The 24,437-nt window shown below is 33.3% G+C and overlaps 1 protein-coding gene across 1 annotated transcript in view; it reads right to left on the minus strand.

Annotated features, from left to right (window-relative positions):
* The window catches only part of LOC142334995 (uncharacterized), a 384,183-nt gene that overhangs the window by 189,998 nt on the left and 169,748 nt on the right, over nucleotides 1-24,437 (minus strand). The window contains exons 35-38 of the mRNA XM_075383322.1: nucleotides 23,859-24,066; nucleotides 22,598-22,798; nucleotides 11,511-11,674; nucleotides 10,899-11,018 (exon numbers count right to left, since the gene is read on the minus strand). Coding sequence (XP_075239437.1) covers nucleotides 10,899-11,018; nucleotides 11,511-11,674; nucleotides 22,598-22,798; nucleotides 23,859-24,066 — 693 coding nt within the window. The remainder of the gene's footprint in view (nucleotides 1-10,898; nucleotides 11,019-11,510; nucleotides 11,675-22,597; nucleotides 22,799-23,858; nucleotides 24,067-24,437) is intronic.

The raw sequence follows: 24,437 nt of genomic DNA on the forward strand, positions 1-24,437 counted from the left end.
TTAAGTTTATGCCTAACTTCTTTGTATTTTTCGCAATGGTTTTTACTTACCTTAGAGCAAGGATTTAACAGACTGTATATCTCAATCCAAAATCGTACGTGTGCTAGGTAGCGACAGAGGAGAGAGAGTTGACATGAACAAAAAATTGTGATAAAGTAGCACCTTTTTTTCTAAGTTTCTCAGTTTGTTAACTCAATAGCATGTCAAGGTTCAAAACTAATTTTGAAAAGTGGAAACTCCTTTTTTTGTGTTTTTTAATCAAAATAGTTTTTCTAACTATTACTAGAGATTGTAACCATTAAATTTTTGTAGAGAGAAGTCATCGAAATTTTCCAGTGTTTGCTTTTTTGGTAATACCTATATGATCAAGGATTTTTAAAAAATTCACCTGAGCAGCTCACATTTTTAGAACGATGCAATCTATTCTTTACGGTCCTTGGTGCTAAGCAAAATAGTTTGTTTGTTCGATGTCTATTTGCAGCAATTGACTAGCTGGAGCAGTGATTGTTCTGTAGCCCACACCTATTTTCACAAAAAAGTTTTCAAAGTTGTCAAAGTTTCAATTCTGAGTGCTTTTTTTGACACTCTTCGAAATATCCGGAAATTTATATGTATATTTAAATAGATTGCCACTTGAAAACCTGTCCATATATTATTTAGAGCTGCACGGATTCTCAGAATGATAGGTAGATATGCTGAGAAACTAAATTGATACTTTTCCCTATTGACAAAATGACTATATTATTTCATTCTACTTAGGAAGCCGAATGGCGAATGGCCAGTAAACGACATTTTGCAGTGGCTCTTGTTATATATATGTAAGTTGAAACAGTCCATGATTATGTTGCTCAGTACAAATGACTAAGTAATTTCTAATATAATGGAAAGTTTTGTTGCTCCCTCATATTAGTTTCACTGCAGGAACAATGCAACAAGTGGCCCCACGAAGTTCTCAATGAGAATGAAACTGCCAGCAATTTATAATGTATTGCCTTGACTTGTGGAGAGCTCCGTGGGAAACCCTAGGACCTTTGGCCCTGGATAATCCCTTCCAACAAAAACAATCGCAAAATTGTCAAAATGAAGACGATAAAGTTCTAAAGTGTTTACAGAAAAAGAAAATAAATTCTTAAAAAGAACTTAAAAGTGATGATTGACATTCAGTATGCTAACCATTTCTTTTAACGTCAAAAAGTTATTTTTTGTGACAACACACACAAAATTGATTACCTATGTGAAGCGCCATTTTAGCAACAATTCGTTTGCAAAAGCAAAAAATGAAACTTTCAGGAGTTGCTCTAAACCAAATATGGTAACCAAGTGACACTAATCAAAAAGACTCTAAGATTCTAAGATTGCATTGTTAAAACGCAATCTAAGATTGCAAACGAATCTAAGATTGCATTGTTAAAGAATCTAAGCTTGCATTGTTAAAAGGCATTATAAGTACCTGAAATCCTCACAAAATATAGGAAGCTTTTCTTAAATTTGTGAGGATTTGCAATCAGATTTTTCATTCTTTCGCTCCGATTTTGAGTAATTCGTTCAATTTATTTTAAGTTTATGCCTAACTTCTTTGTATTTTTCGCAATGGTTTTTACTTAGCTTAGAGCAAGGATTTAACAGACTGTATATCTCAATCCAAAATCGCACGTCTGCTAGGTAGCGACAGAGGAGAGAGAGTTGGCATAAATAAAAAATTGTGATAAAGTAGCACCTTTTTTTCTAAGTTTCTCAGTTTGTTAACTCAATAGCATGTCAAGGTTCAAAACTAATTTTGAAAAGTGGAAACTCCTTTTTTGTGTTTTTTAATCAAAATAGTTTTTCTAACTATTACTAGAGATTGTAACCATTAAATTTTTGTAGAGAGAAGTCATCGAAATTTTCCAGTGTTTGCTTTTTTGCTATTACCTATATGATCAAGGATTTTCAAAAAATTCACCTGAGCAGCTCACATTTTTAGAACGGTGCAATCTACTCTTTACGGTCCTTGGTGCTAAGCAAAATAGTTTGTTTGTTCGATGTCTATTTGCAGCAATTGACTAGCTGGAGCAGTGATTGTTCAATAGCCCACACCTATTTTCACAAAAAGTTTTCAAAGTTTTCAAAGTTTCAATTCCGAGTGCTTTTTTGACACTCTTCGAAATATCCGGAAATCTATATGTATATTTAAATAGATTGTCAATTGAAAACCTGTCCATATATTATTTAGAGCTGCACGGATTCTCAGAATGATAGGTAGATATGCTGTAAAAAATGAGGAATGTTTGTCGCATTTTGAGAAATGAAATTGATACTTTTTCCCATTCATAAAATGACTATTAACTCCTTCGAAAGTTTTGTTGCTCCCTCATATTAGTTTCACTGCAGGAACAATGCAGCAAGTGGCCCCACGAAGTTCTCAATGAGAATGAAACTGCCAGCAATTTATAATGTATTGCCTTGACTTGTGGAGATCTCCGTGGGAAACCCTAGGACCTTTGACACTGGATAATCCCTTCCAACAAAAACAATTGCAAACTTGTCAAATTGAAGACGATAAAGTTCTAAAGTGTTTACAGAAAAAGAAAATAAATTCTTAAAAAGAACTTAAAAGTGATGATTGACATTCGGTATGCTAACCATTTCTTTTAACGTCAAAAAGTTATTTTTTGTGACAACACACACAAAATTGATTACCTATGTGAAGCGCCATTTTAGCAACAATTCGTTTGCAAAAGCAAAAATGAAACTTTCAGGAATTGCTCTAAACCAAACATGGTAACCAAGTGACACTAATCAAAAAGACAACAAAATTATATCGCAATACAATCAAAATGACGAGACAGATTTCGCGAATCATTAGATAACAATTCCAAGATTAAAACAAGGAGACTCGGTAATGTGCGTACGCACATAATGTTCCGACCCCGCTCATCCACATTCTTGACTTAGTTGTCTACCAAATGATGAAAAGATAGAAAGCTTTCAAAAACAACCCATCATATCGTTCAATAAACAACCAATGAAATACGATAAGGCCACGCTAGAGGGCCGATGAAAGTGGTTGATAATAGGACTACTAGAAAAGACAAAATAAAAATCAAACAACAAACATTATTTACGAACAAAACTTTATAAAATCTATGATTTAATTTAATAACCAAATCTTTAATGAAAAAAAAAATCATTAAAAAATCAAACTCGCATCAGATAAAAACCGGAACAATTTAACCTATACTTCGTTGAAAAAGATATGGCATTTGTCCCCAAAGTGACTGGTTCACAGGTCGACAAAAAGAGCAAATAGATGCGAAGTTCAAAAATACTTTTCCATTTTTGAAAACAGTTAATTTCACAGTTATTAATGTCGTTAGATATCAATTGAAACCATTGAAATGTCCAATTATTTATATCTAAATAGGAAGCAATTCCGACAAGTCATTATCCAATGTTCGATTGCCCACAATTTCAAAGCCAATGGGATCAACGATTACTGTTATAATTTAAAAAGAAACCTTTGAAAGGTACAAATATTTAAAAGTCTAATATTTCATGAATTCTTGTAGCAACAGTAGTAACAAAGCCGAAAAACAAATTTTTGAAGTTGAAACAGTTTTAAAATATTGCTCACTGGAAACGGGTTGTGACCTGTGTTTACAGCAACTGAGCTGCAAATCGACCGAAAATCTATTTAAAAAGATGAAGCTGATAAACACAAATTTGCTTTAAAAAAAATTTTCAAAAGTCACAACAGACTTAAGATTACAACAAAAAAAGATGGATTGTTTTTCAACACATCAGTAACCAATTGCGCCTGTTAATAATTTGACTATTTCACGAGTCCACAAAAAACAAATTCATAAAGAAGCCAAAACATCAAACAAACTTACGACATGACACTGTTCAAGGCACTATAATTATAAGATATTACCTGCAAGAATTGTAAATCATCGATTTCCTTTCTTCTTAACATCAACGAGTCTTCCTCGTAAAAGGAAAGGTTACTAAGACATGACAACAAAAACCAAAAATTGAACAGTAAAATCTCGAAAATTTTTAATGAAACTAAAAGGTCGAAGTAATTAATCAATCACAACAAATAACCAAGCGCGCAGAAATTGTTTGAATAAACAAAAATAAATGAGACGTCTAATGAGCGACATTGAGTTACGTAGTGACGAAAATGAAATCAAAAAGGAGACACACGAAAAACTTTTTTTTAAATTTAATTTGAAAGTCATTAAAACAAACGGCTATGAACTAATATCTTTAACTAGTTTGAGGGGGAAACAGTTAAGATCTATCGTTATCGGGAATAAGGCGTACAACAAAGAAAAACAAGACAAAATTAGGCAAAATCAAAAAATCCAAAAAGTTTTGCGAGATAACTGGCTCTCAGCAAAAAAACATAAACTATTCAACAAAAACAATTAGCATATCCAGATACGCCTTTGCCAACGTTGTGCGTTTTTCGTACAATTCCTTTTTTTAAGATGGAATTGTCAATATTGTCAATGACTCGACAAGGAAAGAAAATTAATTCATAAAATATGCAATTATGATAAAAAAAATCAAAAGAAAAATTGAAAACGCGTAGTACCAAAATAAAAAAACCATGAACCGAATAAAAAATGGTTATCGAATTAAATTTAAAAATCACAGGAATTCAATTGACGCGCCTTTTAACTGAGACTGCTTCCAAAGTTGAGAGAAATAAAAAAAATCGTGGCAAAGTTTAGAAATTAACCTATATTTTCTCAAAAATATTATATTCAAAGTATTTACAGACATTAGGTATCAAGTGACAAAAGGCCTAGATTGTTTCTACCTTCTAAATATTAACTGGATCTTTGATTGGGGACACTAAGTTATTGAACTACCAAAAACGAAAAGAAATGAAAACCATAAAATTTTTACAAATCTTAAGAAGTCCATAAAATTTTTTACAAAATCAATTGGTCAGAGCAATAAAAACCATGAGCTTAGTTCTGAAGCCATACTAAAATCTCGTTGGCTCTTGATTATAGTGAACAGCATCTGTCATTAATTAAGCCCTGATTTGAAATTGTTGTCTGTAATTTACATATAAACATTTACACATTTACATAGCGAAAACTTTTTTAAAAAAAGGTTGCGCCCCATTGAATTCTAAAAAATGTTTAGCGTAAGGATCCATGGTGAGATCCAGATCAAACCAGATATTGCTGAGCGTCTATCAAATCACTCAATTGATGAAATGGCGGCGAAATAGATTAATTCTATACAAAAAATTAATAGATTGATTCAATACAATATAGCATAAATTCTGGCCATAAAACTCGGATCGAACAATTCAGTAACCCTCCTCTGTCTTTAGGCACAAAATCAATAACACTAAAGTCGACAATTTTAACATGTTTTAGCAAAATTGACCAAATTTTGGTCAAAATTGACCAAAATTGGGTCAAAATGTGAATAAAAACAGCTGAATTACGTCTAATATTCACAAAACTTTAAACCTCGAAAACTCCCTATCAAAAACGAAAAATGAAAAATCTTGTTAATTCAATATTCTTTGCTGGACGGGCTTTCTAATGATACCACTCACAAATCTCTACAAATATTAAATCGATCGGCCAAAATTGTCTGAAAAAAAAACAATTTGAGTATATAGTTCCTCCCCCCTCAGAGAGGGGTCGGAACAATAAACCTATAGTCGTTAGTCACCTTCAGTTCCAATATTCAAAATCGAAAAAACCAAATGGTCAGTACTTGTGCGCCCCTTTTTTAAACCTAAACCCATCTGAATAGAAGTTGTTGCACTCAGAAAAAAAGCAATTAAGAATAATGCTTTCAATAGCTCAATATATTTTCTCGATACAAGTTCTTGAAAAATGTACATGTATAGAACAAAAGTATTTCAAAATAATAAACTCCAGATTTTTCAGAAAAATTTAGTTCAACGAGAAGTCAATTAATGTCTCCATCAAAACCAAAAGAAAAAAATACCACAAAAAATAAACTACATAATAACAGTTCTCTGTTTTTAACGAATGCGACAAATATTTGGATATAAAAATATCGCAAATTCAAAATATTTACTCATAAAAATCAAAAACACGACAATTTTATTGAAAGGGCTGCAAGAAGAACCAAACAGATTCAAATTTGAAATAATCTGTCACTTTTATAAGCAGCCGTGAAATAAAATGTATGTTGAAATTTTACGCTCAGCTCATACCGATCAGTTGGGTGGACGGTGTATTGGCCGACAAGGCGTTTAGCTGACAATTAAAATGTGAAACTTAGCCAACAATTTAAGTAAAATACGCTATTGGAATAATTCTGAGGTAGTGATTGGCCAATTTAATTCAGTATTTCGTAAACGGGCAATTATACGGCACAGTTTTCATCAACTAGCGTAACGAAAGTCTATATGTGTCCCACCCTCCCCCTGGCAGGTGGGTTTTGGCAACGGAGAGGCCAAGTGGACCTCACTCGGTCGCACTTCAAAGAGAATGGCTATGCAAACCTGAAAGTCAGTCGCTTCTCTCTCTCTCTCTCTCTCTCTCTCTCTCTCTCTCTCTCTCGTTAAAGCATCTGTTACAAAATCAAAATGAACAACTTTATAATTTTCACTGCTCTTTTAACGGATAAACTATTGAGTTCTAACTTTGACCCAGAATTGAAAGAGTTTCTCTCCACGATATGTGAAAACTTAAAAAATAAGGACGCGCAATTAAATCGACTACAAAATGAGATTGAATACCTCCGTGAAAAAGTGAATGATGTCGAAAGATATACTTCGAAAGATAATATTAATTTTCGAAGTTTACCTTTATTGTCAAAACAAGGACTTTACCACGGATGTTATCAAGTTTATAAGAAATGTGCTACATGTGGAAGTTACGTCAGGGTCCTAGTGGCCTGTCATGAACTAGGACGGATAGTGGACATCAACGGGCCGCCCCCAATCATAGCTAAGTTTCTATATTTCGGTCGAAAAAATCAAATTTGGGGACGGAAAAAATTTCTTGCTGGCTTTTTAAATCCTTTGAACGGAAAAAACGTGCAGATGGAGGAGAGGCTTACGAAAGCCCATAATGTTTTATTAGATTAGGCTTTTGAAAAAGATCACAGAACGCAGACAAAGAACAGTCAACGACAAGTTTAGAAAAAAGTTGGTGATAAAGTACGACCAATTAAACAATTAAATTGAAAGCAAGAAGTTGATAATTATTTGAAAGCAGAAAAATTTATACTCAGGACTGATAAAACACAAATTCATCGCGAACATTTTATCCCGAAAACGCTATATAGGTTTCCGGGGACCTATAAATCATTGGACAGAACACCACCTACACCAGCACAAGAACGGACACAAATAAGTCCTGTATCAGATGATGATATTATTCAACAACTTCGGTTGATGGCAGATGACAGTGACAATGTAATGGATTACGTTAAAGGCCTTTTGAGTTCATCGAAAGACAACAGAATAATAATTCAGCGAAATGAATTTCAATACGATTTCTGATACTCATGTTGATGGCGAAGGATGAGTGATGCTTGAATCTGCTTGCCCCAATGTTTTTGTTCTAGCTTTGATAATGATGATGAAAACGTATAACGGGGTATATATGGAGGAGAACGAGCTCGAACAATAAAGGACGCTTTTTTACTGTTTTTGAATACAAGATTTTTGCGATGCCATAATGACCAGTAGAACGTCTTCATAGAAGGTTTTTCAAGCAAACCATTAGTAATTGCACTCTGTGAGAAATGGTTAAAAGATAACGACCCGACTTCACTCTATAAAATCAATTGTTTTTCTAATATAGTCAAGCATAATAGAAGCGGCCAAAAATGTGGATGATGCGCAAATTTTCGTTAATGAAAATGTTGACTTTACTGTTAAACATCTCGGTGATCATATTGAAGGCTTAACAATTACAATTAGTTTAAAAGATGAACTACAAATTATAGCTGTCGTTTACCGATCACCAAAATTTGCAATCTCGAGTTTTTTACATCTTTTTGAAATTTATTTGAATACTATTCATCATCTCAAAGGAGATCGCATTGTCTGCGGAGATTTCAACATTGACGTTTTGAGTCCCACAATAGCAGATTTTTTAATCTGCTAAAATCTTTCAATTAAAATCTTCAGATTCATTTTGCAACTCGCGTATCCATAAACAGTGGAAAATGTATTGATCATATTTTCAGTGATAAAATTTTCACTTGCAACACGGTTAGGCCTGATATTTTAGGCCTGATATCAGACTGATATCAGAGGTAAAAGCAGTACTGAGAAGAATTGTGTCAAAAAAATTTTGTGCAAAACACTTAATCAATTGGCGGATAGTAAAAAAGTTTTTACCTATTTGTTTCTTTTAAATCATGAAAAAAAATAAAATTTGAAAACAAAACAAAAATATGATCAAAAAGAAAAACAACGCTTTCAAAAATTGATTTAAAAATCTTTCAGAGGAAAACCATGAAAATTATCGGCAACAACGCAACCTTGCAACCAAAGCTATCAAAAATGCACGTCTGTGCTTTTATGATTATCTTACTGAAAAGAAAGACAAAACGAACAAAATACTTTTTTTTCTGCGATCAGTGAATTTTGCACAGACAAAATGTCATTCGAATTGAGCATCAATTCATAGATTTTCAATGATTAGTTTGCTGGCACAGGCAAAAACTTAGCTTCGATTTTCAATGAAACTGATAATTGTTTTGGTAGGGAAATTGTCAATAGCTTTGTTATGTCACCTGTCATTGAAAAAGAAGTCTCAGCTCCTATTAGATCAATGAAAAACAAAGCAAGGACTAGTCAAGATGGCATTAGTAACAAAATTGAAAAAAAATCCATCTCAGTCATTTAGTATCAACTAACAAAATTGTATAATCAATGTATTAACCATGGTTACTTTCCTTCCGAATGGTTATTGGAGAAAAAAAACCGTTGTTCAAAAATGGTTCAAAGACTGACCCGAGTTGTTGCTGACCCATCAGTCTCTTATGCTTGTTGTCCAAAATTAATTTATTTGGATGATGCATTTCATTAAAAAGTTCAAAATATCAAGGAAAATCAAATTGGATTTCAATTGGATTTCAACAAGGAAAATTGTGCAAAAACGCTTTGATCTCTTTTACTAAATTTTTAAGGAATTCGGTAGACCAAAGTTTAAAAGGGTTAGCATTTTTCATTGATCTAAAAGAGAGTTCGATACCATATGCCATAAAACAATGATTAAAAAACTCGAAGATTACGGTTCCGAGGGAATTTTTTGAACTTGATGAAGAGTTTTCTCAAGAATCGCCACCAATACGTTGAATACAATAATTCTGTATCAAAAATATTGAAGTTAGGCTATGGCGTTCCGCAAGGGTCAGTAATGAGTCCACTATTTTTCCTGATATACATTAATGATCTTTCGAAAGTTTGTAATTCAAACGAAATCAGTCTGTTTAAAGATGATACTACAATTTATTTTGATGCAGAGCAGAACGCTAGTATTTTTTATAATGAAGTTAAGGAAACAAAGAGATGGTTTGAAGAGCATAAGTTGACAAATAAGGACAAAAAAAGGAATACTTAAACAAAGATTTTCTAGGTGAAAATGTACTAAATGTAAACGAAGTTACGTATTATGGTATCAATATAGACCACAAATTGAATTACAGATCTCATGTCAAAAAATAGCGAATCAGATGAGCAAATTTTGCTGAGTTTTTTACAAAGCAAGATACTACTTTACAAAAATTCAGTTACTATTTTTCTATGAAAGCTATGCCAAGTCTGTAATAACTTATGGTCTTATTGTTTATGGCTGTACAATAAAAACAAACCTAAACGAAATTTTCAATCAGCAAAAAATACATTTTTGAGCAATTTTTTCAAGGGAAATTTAATTCCGTTCAATCATTTATGAGCAAATTCAAATTGCTCAACATATTTGAACTGTATGTATCCGAAACTATTCGAGAACTTTTTGCAACTGGCACACAAGTCTGTTCATAAACTTCCGAATAAGAAAGAACCTCTTGCTAGACGAGTAACTAGGAATACAACTAAAGGAATTTTACCGAGCAAACGATATCATAAAGAGACAGGAAGAAATTCTTTACAACGACGGCTCAGATTGGCTCACAATTTTGCAGCTGAAAACAACCTAATCCCAGAAAATATAGCGAAAATCAACCGCCATCAGTTAATTTTTTTGAAGAAAAATTTTACTCTCCTATACATTTTTTTTTCAACTATTTATTTAATATCAAATTTAATAGATATTTAATATCAAATTTAATAGATATGTTTTTTTGACATGCGTTAGGTCTGCTCCAATATAATTCTGGGCTACACACTCGATGAGACATAAGTCTCTTTGGGATGCCCGCCATGCAGTAACATCTATTATTTTACATAATTATATTGCTGTTCTGGTTAAATTCAAATTCAATTCAATGGTCCACCGAACTACTGAATTTTCGATCAAAAAGATTTTTTTTGACCATTTATGACAAAACTGTCGTCAAAATTTCGCATCTCTTTCTTGTCGGCTAAACGCCCTGTCGCCTAATTTTCCCGACAACAATCACTTGACATGACGGTCTTCTTGTTGCCGATTGGAACAATTAGCAAGTGAGTTTTCCTCTCCCTTTCTTTTTCCACTGGAAAAGTTTTTTTTTTCGTTTTCGTGACTTGAATACTTTAACCCGTTTTCGAAGGAACCAAGAACTCACGATTTAAAGTAAAATTGCCAAAAACGGGCAATTAGCGGTGAGCGTGTCAAAAGCGTGTCCGAGAACTAATATGAAAAAATCTGTTTAATCTAGATATTTCCTCAAAAACCAAATTAGGGCGGAAGGTTCTGCTCATGAGTTTCTTAGAACGAGTACCTCGACGTGTTTACTGTGATACGTACCTGTTTGCAGTGCTTGGACTTGTCGGCCAGTTTGTTCAGCTGGTCGATATATGTCTGGTTTGTTTTTTCCAGCAGATCGTAGTCATCCGGGTCTTCTGGGTCTTTGTCTGTATCAGGAGCCTAAAAATTCATATCAACATTAGTAAACAAAAAGCACCAATACGAATTAACCAAAAAGCCTCGGATTTGAATATTCAGAAAAAATATTTTGTTGCTTTTTCTCTTTTTTGTAGCAGATACAATCTATCTATAGTTAGTCTGTTGTGTTTATCTGTCGATGTTTAGCTCTCTACATTCTGTACAGCAATTTAAACACAGAATTCGACGGTAGATACCTGTAAAAAGTGAAGTCCGTTTTAAATCTAATAATCACAATGTTTATATGCCGTTTTTGATTAATCAGTTGTCCCTCAATTGGAAAATTAATTAAAGACTGAAATTATGCATTGCGTTTAAATGTAAATTGGATTCTACTTTTAATAGGAACTTATTCTCAAATTTTGAAATTTTGTGCTAAATTTGCTGCCCAGAACGCCGTGAAAAATGGGTAAAGCATGAACAAGTCCTATGCAGGGTGAAGCTAGTGATGTTTTATGAAATAGAGAAGGGTACCTGTGTGATTGTATTAGGGTCTCCTCCATTGATGATGCACTTGGCCATTATTGGTGGCAAGATTCCCGGGCCATCGGGATCCAGAGCATACATGCCAGTTGGTGGGGGTCTCCCGTAGATCCATTTCTGCTTCGCCACAAGCTGGTAGCAAGTAGGCTGCAAACCTACCAAAACAAAACAAGCAAATGACACAAAACTCGAGAAATCACTTTTCACATGTCTTGGCCATTTTTGTAGTTTAACAACACCGAGATAAATAAAATGCTGCGTTCATATGTAGGAAATGAGTTAAACTTTTGAGAAATTTGTTGATTTTTAAGAAACTGGAGACGAATCTTATATATAATTGCAGACATCAATTAATTTACAGAAATTTTACTGAAAATACGAATGGCTTGTTAATGGACAACGCGGGTCGAGGTTTGGCGGTGAATTTTCGAAAGAAATGCGGTGAAATGTTTATTTTCATCGTGTTTACCGCAAACATCGCATTTCTAACAAAAATTCAACGCATTTCTTGCAAAAATTTAACCAAAAACCTCGACCCGGGAACAAGGCCTTTCCCATTGTACCCTAACTGCAATTCTATGTGTTATTATTAATCAGACCAAAGAAAATTTTCTGTTTCAGTGAAAGGGCACTTTTTCTGTTGTCAGTTAGCAGTTATTAGCGGGGGCGTAATTTCAAAGGTTTATCTCTGAAAAGATTGCTTTCTTTAAAAATTGCGATTTGAAAGATTTATAGAATAAAATAGTCAACAAAGTCACAAAATGCGATGCAGACAAAAATTCTGGGATCTCTTATATTTCGGACCCCAGCTCAGTGGGCTTGAAATTTTGAAGCCCCCTAGGCGCAAGTGATTTTGTTAACTTTGTTTCGTAACATATAACAGCACATAACTGAGCTTTGTGGATGTAGGAACTATTTGTGGCTGTAAAACACGATTAGTATACACACACGTTTAGCCTCAATGCACGGAGTCATAAAAAAAGGTCCGTAACTTTATACTTCTTTCAGCTGGAAGAACAAAACAACTTCTTAGACAACCCTTTTTCTCATCAACTATTCACAGAACCGTTTTAAACACGTATATGGGAGAACCAAAATTTGAGCCAGAGGAGAGACTTAGTTCCCTAACTCGACTATACTTTTACCCAACCGAGTGATGAGAAGAAACTGTAAGGGGGTAAAAATTGATGTTGTGACTTATTTAGAAAAGAAAATGAAAAATTTCAACTCTAAATTGAAACCGAGGATTTTAAGAAATAGAGGAAGCACATTTTGAGATGATTCTGGCTAAATTTGAAACTATATTAAATATTTAAAACATCGCATTTTATTTCAAAGAATGAATGCGGTGCTGCTTTCCAATAGAATTAATGTTCGCTGTTTTGTTTGTTGATATAAAAGTGAGGTTTTGCTACTGGAAAAATTTGACTAGTTTTGGGTGACTTTGTTAAAGCAACGGGGCATGAGAATTTAAAAAAAATTGTGGTTTATTTTTTTAGCATTGTTTTTTATTCAAATTAAAAAAAGTATTGAACAAAATGAAATGGATCAAATTAGATCTGAGATTTAGCGCTTTTTTAGAACCAATTCAAAAAGACATTTCGACAAAAATTCTACGCAAAAACAATTTTTTACATATGATGGTTCATGAAGCGCCTCTCAATGAAAAAACCGAACCATGAACAGTTACGATAAAACCGACCACAGTGTTACTGTGTTTCTATGCTCGCTCTTGCAGCCCCCCACACACCATGAGTTAATGTATCATCTACAGTTTTGGCGAAATAAGAACTACCTAATAAGCGACTCAGGGGGGGGGGGGGTTCTTCAACCTCTAAGAGCCTCCCTTTACAACTAGTAAGCTGAAAAGCTCTAAGACCACTTATTGCCCGCTGGGCGCTACCTGTTTATCCCGTTTTTGAGGACGAAAAGTCAAATGGGTCAGACGAAAAATTGTTCAAAGCCAAAAAATCGTATAAAAAGGACCGGTAGAACTAATATAATCGCTACAAACTTCGTCTGAGAGCAATTAAAAAGTTAATTGGCAGGAAAATCTTCCACGGAATGTTTTTAGTTCAACTGAAACGATTTATGTTTTTTTCATTTGGGGTTGCGATTTCATACTCATCATGTACAGTATTCATCGAATGTTATTTTTCCGACCCACTTGTGGGAGGGGAACGATAACCTCAAATGGGTTTTTTTGTTCAGACAATTTTCGCCGACCAATAATTTCATCGTAGAGAGTTGAGACTGTTATCATTTGAAAGCTCGTCCAGCTTAGAAGTAATGGTTGCGTGACTTTGCTTGCAGTCAATGAGAACTTCTGGCGTTTATTGCGAACCGCGAAGCAGTTTGAGTTTTAATGTCAGAATTTCGAAGTGACTTCTGCAGAGTCACGTAACCTTTTGAAAACAAGCACTGTGCAAGTTCAGTCAGAAGCTTTGCGGAAGTGATTTTAGCTGATTAAACAATCAAAATAGGAATTTTCTTCCCATTGATGAAAAGGAGAATCACTTCTGCGGACAAAAGGAGAATCACTTCCAAAGCACTATAGGAACAAAACATTTTCTCAATTTCGTTGTTCTTTGATTTTTCTGTTTGATATAAAAAAAGAGCCAATTGTCCCTGAAGAATGACCGATGATGATTCCGTTCTTGCAAAAACAGCATGTGACAAGATTCGATGGTTGGACAATATGTAGAAACGACGGATTCAAGTTAAAAAAGGGAAGACATAGAAATTTTGGGACATCTATTGATAAGATTTTCGCCAGGAGTCTTGACCAAGCCGACCAATACCTTTGTCAATTCATACAAGGAATTTTTCCGTTTCTCCATCCCCCAGAACTTTTCTCCGTTTTGGCAAGCCCCCCCTCCCACACCCCCATCCATCAGTACTCTCATCCTCCTCTAAACCAGTAGATGCACAATTAACATCTCATAATGAAAAATTCAAAATCAATATCCTGTTAGGTGAAAGAATTATATGCACCAACAAGCAGTGGCCAAAAAAAAAAATTTCAAGAAATTCGAACAGTTAAAGGGGAAGAATATCACCCAAGCACTCTCTACCACATTGCAATGATGATTCAAATATATATCAACGAACGTGTCGTTAGCACAATCGAAATAATGGAGGACAAGGTTTTCATGTTTTTCGTACCAAATACCTTTTCATTTTCTGGATCTGTATTTACTAATTGTACAATTTTGTTTTGAATAAAAAATGCTTTTTCGGTTTTTAAATTTTGAAAATTTTCAACTTCTGGCTAAGTATAAAGGATCTTCTAGCATTTCAACTAGGCATTTCAACTTCTGGCACTCGCGACATTCGGCATTATAAAATTTGCACGTGCGTGTTCTAATATGGATTTAAAAAGAATTTATTTTCGATTTTCGTTTTTTACAGGGAGGTGATTTGAGGTTTAAGCTTTTGAGAAAATTATTGAATTCCGTTGTTTTTATTCACATTTTCCGTAATTTTTGACCAAATTTTCTTCAAGTTTGCCAAAAACTTGTTTATTAAATAGTTTAAATTGAAACTGATACTCTACTCTCGTATGTCATAGTAAACTGGAAATTAAATACAGTTTTTTGTTCCGACCCCCAATTTACTGGGGAGAAAGCAGTATATACAAAAATGTTTTTTTTTCAGTCAATTTTGGCTGATTCTTATATTCATCGTAGAGAGTTGTGAGCGGTATCATTAAAAAATAAGTATATCCTAGGATAAAAAAATAATTTTTAAAAAAATTTCGTTCATTTTATACGGAGTTATCATGGTTTGTAATTTGTTAATATTCGACAATTTTAATTCAGATTTTCAGTAGTTTTTGCTAAAATTTGGTACAATTTTGATAACACAATTCTAAATAAAATAAAATATTTTTTTAACGTTCCAGTGTTATTGTGACAGTATGAGATAGGAGAGACATGCTGAATTGCTGGATTAGAGTTTCTTTGGCTGAAATTTTTGATAAAAATTTATAAAAATTTGACTTTTTCATTGAAACCTGCTCAAAATATGCTTTTTTGGTCTAGTTTATTTAAGCTTGCCAAAAGCAAAGACCTAGAGACTAAGGATACAATCTCTTTATTTTCCGAAAATGAGCTACTTGAAACTCGACGCCCAAGAAAAATCTTCTGGAATTAAACTTTGCTCTGTTTTTTTTTCAAATTTAACTCGATAATTATACAAAATGCTTCATTTGATGTATTTCGATCAACAATTGGTCTCATCCGCAGACATTTAGATCATCTTGGTGGTCTGTTGGGCGCGTGGCAAAATCACGGATAGGCTTTCAAAAGTTTTTTCGGAACTGCCTTTTTCAGATTATGTTGCCTTTTTAATGCTGATTACCGACAAAAACTCGATTCACGGCTCAAGAACGAGAGCTCACTTTTACGTAAAAATGAGGTTGAAAGTAGATATATATTGTTTTCAGAGAACCTTATGGTTTTGATGGCTTTGAAGACGAGTTTTAGTAAACTTTAACTGAAAATTTTGCCTTCATTAGTATGATATTTTTCTTGCAGTCTGGTTCCTAAACCCGACCATTTAAGATCCAAATTTAACATCCAAAGGTGTAAAAGAGTTAAATCCAAGCAATTGGTTGTTACCTTATGACCCCTATGTCTTTGAATGTATTTAATTTAAGGAAGTTTCAGTGACTTTTTGATCTGGTTAATTTTTTATATTATTTCTGTTAGCTTATTAATTTTTAGTTTATTCTCAGTAAAAACAGGTTAAATTCTATTTCATATAAAATAAAATTGAATCTTTGTGGCAGATTTTTTTTTAAACGAATGGCTTCTTTATTTTGGTACTACAAGTTTTCATACAAAATTTTTATGCATAATTTCCCCTTTTTGCTATTGTTTTTGGTTCATTTGTAAATTGCCATATTACTTAAAACTCTAACTAAATAGGCTTTAAAAAATTTATATCTGAAGGTATTTATTATTTTCATACCATATTGTTTTAGGCATTGCCACACTGTTCTCTTTCAGAATTTGGTAAAGTTTTATAATTTTGCTCTGTATTTGTTGTTATTTTTTGTTTTTGTATGCCAAATTTTGGCTAATTAGGGGTTGCGATTTCATACTCATCATTACAATATTAATCGAATGTTATTGTTCCGACCCACTTGTGGGAGGGGAACGATAACCTCAAATGGGTTTTTTTTGGTTCAGACAATTTTCGCCCACCAATACTTTCATCGTAGAGAGTTGAGACGGTTATCATTTGAAAGGTCGTCCAGCTAAGAAAAAATGGTTGCGACGACTTTGCTTGCAGTCGTTGAGAAATTCTGGCGTTTATTGAGAACCGTGAAGCAGTTCGAATTTTAATGTCAGAATTTCGAAGTGACTTCTGCAGAGTCACGTAACCATTTGAAAACAAGCACTGTGCAAGTTCAGTCAGAAGCTTTGCGGAAGTGATTTTAGCTGATTAAACAATCAAAATAGGAATTTTCTTCCCATTGATGAAAAGGAGAATCACTTCTGCGGACAAAAGGAGAATCACTTCCAAAGCACTATAGGAACAAAACAATTTCTCAATTTCGCTGTTCTTTGATTTTTCTGTTTGATAAAAAAAAGAGCCAATTGTCCCCGAAGAATGACCGATGATGATTCCGTTCTTGCAAAAACAGCATGTGACAAGATTCGAAGGTTGGACAATATGTAGAAACGACGGATTCAAGATAAAAAAGGGAAGACACAGAATATTTGGGACATCTATTGATAAGATTTTCGCCAGGAGTCTTGACCAAGCCGACCAATACCTTCCAATACCGCCGTCATCGTAGAGAGTTGTGAGCGGTATCCTTAAAAAACAATTATATCCTAGGACAAAAAAATAATTTTTAAAAAAACTTCGTTCATTTTATACGGATTTATCATGGTTTGTAATTTGTTAATATTCGACAATTTTAATTCAGATTTTCAGTAGTTTTTGCTAAAATTTGGCACAATTTTGCTAATACAATTCTAAATAAAATATTTTTTTAACGTTCGAATGTCATTGTGACAGTACGAGATAGGAGAGACATGCTGAATTGCTGGATTCGAGTTTCTTTGGCTGAAATTTTTGATAAAAATTTATAAAAATTTGACTTTTTCATTGAAACCTGCTCAAAATATGCTTTTTTGGTCTACTTTATTTAAGTTTGCCAAAAACAAAGACCTAGAGACCAAGTATACAATCTCTTTACTTTCCGAAAATGAGCTACTTGAAACTCGACGCCCAAGAAAAATCTTCTGGAATTAAAAATTTGCTGTGTTTTTTTTCAAATTTAACTCAAGAATTATACAAAATGCTTCATTTGATGTATTTCGATCAATAATTGGTCTCATCCACAGACATTTAGATCATCTTGGTGGTCTGTTGGGTGCGTGGCAAAATCACGGATAGGCTTTCAAAAGTTTTTTCGGAACTGCCTTTTTCAAATAATGTTGCTTTTTTTAATGTTGATTACCGACAAAAGCTCCATTCACGGCTCAAGAACGAGAGCTCACTTTTACGTAAAAATGAGGTTGAAAGTAGATATATATTGTTTTCAGAGAACCTTATGGTTTTGATGGCTTTGAAGACGAGTTTTAGTAAACTTTAACTGAAAATTTTGCCTTCATTAGTCTGTTATTTTTCTTGCAGTCTGGTTCCTAAACCCGACCATTTAAGATCCAAATTTAACATCCAAAGGTGTAAAAGAGTTAAATCCAAGCAATTGGTTGTTACCTTATGACCCCTATGTCTTTGAATGTATTTAATTTAAGGAAGTTTCAGTGACTTTTTGATCTGGTTAATTTTTTATATTATTTCTGTTAGCTTATTAATTTTTAGTTTATTCTCAGTAAAAACAGGTTAAATTCTATTTCATATAAAATAAAATTGAATCTTTGTGGCAGATTTTTTTTTAAACGAATGGCTTCTTTATTTTGGTACTACAAGTTTTCATACAAAATTTTTATGCATAATTTCCCCTTTTTGCTATTGTTTTTGGTTCATTTGTAAATTGCCATATTACTTAAAACTCTAACTAAATAGGCTTTAAAAAATTTATATCTGAAGGTATTTATTATTTTCATACCATATTGTTTTAGGCATTGCCACACTGTTCTCTTTCAGAATTTGGTAAAGTTTTATAATTTTGCTCTGTATTTGTTGTTATTTTTTGTTTTTGTATGCCAAATTTTGGCTAATTAGGGGTTGCGATTTCATACTCATCATTACAATATTAATCGAATGTTATTGTTCCGACCCACTTGTGGGAGGGGAACGATAACCTCAAATGGGTTTTTTTTGGTTCAGACAATTTTCGCCCACCAATACTTTCATCGTAGAGAGTTGAGACGGTTATCATTTGAAAGGTCGTCCAGCTAAGAAAAAATGGTTGCGACGACTTTGCTTGCAGTCGTTGAGAAATTCTGGCGTTTATTGAGAACCGTGAAGCAGTTCGAATTTTAATGTCAGAATTTCGAAGTGACTTCTGCAGAGTCACGTAACCATTTGAAAACAAGCACTGTGCAAGTTCAGTCAGAAGCTTTGCGGAAGTGATTTTAGCTGATTAAACAATCAAAATAGGAATTTTCTTCCCATTGATGAAAAGGAGAATCACTTCTGCGGACAAAAGGAGAGTCACTTCCAAAGCACTATAGGAACAAAACAATTTCTCAATTTCGCTGTTCTTTGATTTTTCTGTTTGATAAAAAAAAGAGCCAATTGTCCCCGAAGAATGACCGATGATGATTCCGTTCTTGCAAAAACAGCATGTGACAAGATTCGAAGGTTGGACAATATGTAGAAACGACGGATTCAAGATAAAAAAGGGAAGACACAGAATATTTGGGACATCTATTGATAAGATTTTCGCCAGGAGTCTTGACCAAGCCGACCAATACCTTCCAATACCGCCGTCATCGTAGAGAGTTGTGAGCGGTATCCTTAAAAAACAATTATATCCTAGGACAAAAAAATAATTTTTAAAAAAACTTCGTTCATTTTATACGGATTTATCATGGTTTGTAATTTGTTAATATTCGACAATTTTAATTCAGATTTTCAGTAGTTTTTGCTAAAATTTGGCACAATTTTGCTAATACAATTCTAAGTAAAGTATTTTTTTAACGTTCGAATGTCATTGTGACAGTACGAGATAGGAGAGACATGCTGAATTGCTGGATTCGAGTTTCTTTGGCTGAAATTTTTGATAAAAATTTATAAAAATTTGACTTTTTCATTGAAACCTGCTCAAAATATGCTTTTTTGGTCTACTTTATTTAAGTTTGCCAAAAACAAAGACCTAGAGACCAAGTATACAATCTCTTTACTTTCCGAAAATGAGCTACTTGAAACTCGACGCCCAAGAAAAATCTTCTGGAATTAAAAATTTGCTGTGTTTTTTTTCAAATTTAACTCAAGAATTATACAAAATGCTTCATTTGATGTATTTCGATCAACAATTGGTCTCATCCACAGACATTTAGATCATCTTGGTGGTCTGTTGGGTGCGTGGCAAAATCACGGATAGGCTTTCAAAAGTTTTTTCGGAACTGCCTTTTTCAAATAATGTTGCTTTTTTTAATGTTGATTACCGACAAAAGCTCCATTCACGGCTCAAGAACGAGAGCTCACTTTTACGTAAAATTGAAGTTGAAAGTAGATATATATTGTTTTCAGAGAGCTTAATGGTTTTAATTGCTTTGAAGTCGAGTTTTAGTAAACTTTAACTGAAAATTTTGCCTTCATGTGTATGTTATAGTTCTTGCAGTCTGGTTACTAAATCCGACCATTTAAGATCCAAATTTAACATCCAAAGGTGTAAAAGAGTTAAATCCAAGCAATTGGTTGTTACCTTATGACTCCTATGTCTTTGAATGTATTTAATTTAAGGAAGTTTCAGTGACTTTTTGATCTGGTTAATTTTTTTATATTATTTCTGTTAGCTTATTAATTTTTAGTTTATTCTCAGTAAAAACAGGTTAAATTCTATTTCATAAAAAAAAATTAATCTTTGTGGCAGATGTTTTTTTAAAAGAATGGCTTCTTTATTTTGGTACTACAAGTTTTCATACAAAATTTTTATGCATAATTTCCCATTTTTGCTATTGTTTTTGGTTCATTTGTAAATTGCCATATTACTTAAAACTCTAACTAAATAGGCTTTAAAAAATTTATAACTGATGGTATTTATTATTTTCATAACATATTGTTTTAGGCATTGCCACACTGTTCTCTTTCAGAATTTGGTAAAGTTTTATAATTTTGCTCTGTGTTTGTTGTTTTTTTTTGTTTTTGTATGCCAAATATTGGCTAATTAGGTTTTCAGTGGCCAATGACAGATAAAAAATGAATGTAAACAATTGATATCAGTATATAGCCACTGAATTTTTTAACTTTCAAATTAACTCTTTTCAAAAAAAAATTAAAAACTATTTTTCAGCTGATCACTTTTTGTCCTGGTTTGCAGTTTTTTTCGTATATTACAATGTTGCATCATTTTCTTAACTGAATCAAACTTTGTTGAACAAGAAAATTTTATTTGGGTGAACGTTTTGACTGATGTCTTCAGGGTTAAGAAAATTTGTTCCAGAAGAAATTTGTGAAATTTAGATAATTTTCAATAATTGTATTTTCAGTGGAGACGCAAGTGGAGGTTCAATTTTCTCGCGGTTTATAGTTAACAATTTTATTGGCTTCAATAATGTGGCTTATTGGCTTCAACTAACACCATGCGCAAATAGTTTTCAAAAAAGTTGCAAGATAAATTGTTTGTTCTTTTAGTAGTAAGTTTATGTTGGCTATGACTTTTGAATTTATTTGTTTTATAAAAAAGACAAGGGGTTTCTGAGATTTGCCAATATCATTTCTGTTAACTTGTATCTTAGCATCTTTTCAGACAAGTCACATTCCTTATCCTTGAACTAACATGTGCTCTTCATAACGGTTTTATTTTCCTCAACTGGTCTTTGTTTTTGGTACAACCAGATTTTACAAAAAATTCTTTATTTTTGGACACTCGCCCATTTTTGTAGATTTTCATTTTCTTTCCACATCATCACAATAAAAGGTTGTCCTCTGGTCATCTGAAAAAATGTTTAATCGGTTCAGCTAACAGCTCTATAATAATTGCCTGGGGGATCGTTTTCATGCAAGTTTATCGTGCACATTTTTTCGTGCAAACTTTTTCCTTTGCTGTAGTTTTCGTTCTTTTGTAGTCGTTTGACATATCCTTGATAATGACAGGTTTCAATCGCTCCCTATGGAGGTTTAAAAGAATCTTTCATTGATTGCATTTGATGCATAACTTTTCTAATCAGTTTGACATTGAAAAGCATAAAAGCAACGTTTTCAAAAAAGGCAACATTTTATTAAATTTTGCTGTTTTAGTCAATTCTTGTCGAATTGTTACCAAGTATCATTGAGGACAAGTCTCATTTTTTGTTTTTATAGGTTTGTATAGGTTAATCTTCTGTAGTATAAGTTTTATGTGATGCCTTTTTGATTTGGTTATTAACGGTTTTCAAAAAATGGACAACGAGTTTTGGTCGTAATTAATATTTATAATTATTTGATTTTATCGCCTTTTGTTATGGAAGTCATATTATGGTAGTCACAGGTCTCATCGACCCTCCTGGGTAGATTGTTTTATTCGTACAGTAGTTTGTAGATAGATTTGTTGATATGTTAATTTTTTTATCTTTTCCTCATTTGGTAGACAATTAAGTGAAAAATGTAGATCAGCGGGGAAGGAACTTTATGTGCGAACGCACATTACCGAGCCTCCTTGTTATTTTTTATTGTTCTTTCCGAACAACCGAAAATTTGGCAGCTGGAACCAAAACATGTTTCAAAAATTAATAAAAATTTATGACCACAAGCAAATTTACGTAAGTAAACCAAGTTCTGAAGGTTTCTGTCAAATTGCACTCTGCTTTGAGTAGATACCTTCGACGACGGCAACTCATCAGAGCTGCGTATATTGTTTTTAGTTTGCCAATGATTAACTTTGCGTATAAAGATGGTCTAAAACTATAAATGTTAAGCAGGCCCTTGTGAGGCGGTAAAAGGTGGCTAACGTGAGCAAACAGTGTTTCCAAAGTGAACAACAGCCGTGGATGGAGAGTTAGCTGGGAGTTGGTAGTGGGTTGTAGGAAGTCTCCACTTGTTGATTATCCTGAAGTAGTGTTGTTGGTCCTCGGGGACATCAGCGCCACAGCAGAATCCAGTTGCGTTGCATTGGTCTTTGTCAAGAACCAGAAAACTGCCAGTGTCATCAACTGGAAAACAAAAAATGTAAGAGAAAATGACACACGACAGAAAAAAAACAGTAGCGTAAACAGATGGCGTAATTTTTTCATTCTAGTTTCATGTGTCCGAAATTTCAGAAAAGTATCACTTTCTGTAGATTATAACTAACCGGATAATAACATGAGGGTCGGGATGATTACCTATACATATACCGCAGTCATTACTTGTTTGTAAAACTATGAAAAGGAGAACGCTTAGATTCTTTCTCATTTTGTCCAATGTTTTTGTCAAGAGACGTCAATCGACATTGAGAGCTTCAGGCCTAATTGAATGTCTATCAGGATCCGCAAGTGCTATTGCATCGTGTAATTTATAAAGCGTTTCAAAATTCAACTCCAATCTAGTTTAACGTAATTAAATCTGGTCTGGAAAAGAATAAATTGTTGTTTGCAATTGTTTTTCGGCGAATTATTTGAAAGGAAGTATTAAGACCGAGTGAAGCAATGAATAACAGGTATCAAGAATTTGAAGCACAATGTTCTTAATTTGCCAGAGATCAGTTTTGCATGTGTAATGTATGTTCTGCGCCGATTCGATGCGATCTGTTGTCGGTTGTTAAAAACAGCGATAGTTGCCAATAAGACCCCAATGGAATAAAATTTCATTGATTGTTAATTCCAGAAACGTACATCCCTCGTGATATTGTGTGAAATACAATTAGGAATTTTGCATCTTCCCATTTCACGGCTCACAAGAACTATTAAGTCTCTGAGCTGGACCTCAAGTGATTACTAATTAAAATCCAGCGTTAAAGTTTTAGGCTAATTGAATGCTCAAAATCGTGGGCAATGGTTACGTTATCCGCCTATACAAGTGAAGTGATTTTTCTGTTACTTATTCTACCTTTTGTTAACCGATAGACTTTTTATCGTAATTAACAGGGGCGTTATATGAGACATATTGACGAAATAGTGCCACTGTCAAACACAAAAGGCCAAAGCAGCCCCAAAAATAGCAAATGTAGGGGAGGCGGGGGAGGGAACGGCTGGGCCGATAACGAGAAAGAGAGGGAGAGAGGGAGAGAGAGACCTTGAGCCAGTGGAATATAAAGCCAGGCAAGTCGTCCGTTGGAACCCGCGAAGCTCTTGGCAATAAAAGTCCCAGCGGATGAGGAGACACCACATACGGCCACGTCTTGGTAGCAGTAGGTACTGTCTTGAAGCACTTTCTCGTAACAAACCAAAGAGGCACAGTACGTCAGTAACTCGCCCGGATCCCCCGCAACTGACGGCAGAACCTGAGAGATGGTCACATACAGTTGAGAACTTCAGAAAAGATGATATATATATATATATATATATATATATATATATACATATATATATATATATATATATATATATATATATATATATATATATATATATATATATATATGTATATATATATATATATATATATATATATATATATATATATATATACATATATATATATATATATATATATATATATATATATATATATATATATAATATATATATATATATATATATATATATGTATATATATATATATATATATATATATATATATATTATATATATATATATATATATATATATATATATATATATTATATATATATATATATATATATATATATAT

Source organism: Convolutriloba macropyga, chromosome 2 (assembly GCF_964194025.1).
Source record: "Convolutriloba macropyga chromosome 2, txConMacr16.3, whole genome shotgun sequence".
Lineage (NCBI taxonomy): Eukaryota > Metazoa > Xenacoelomorpha > Acoela > Convolutidae > Convolutriloba > Convolutriloba macropyga.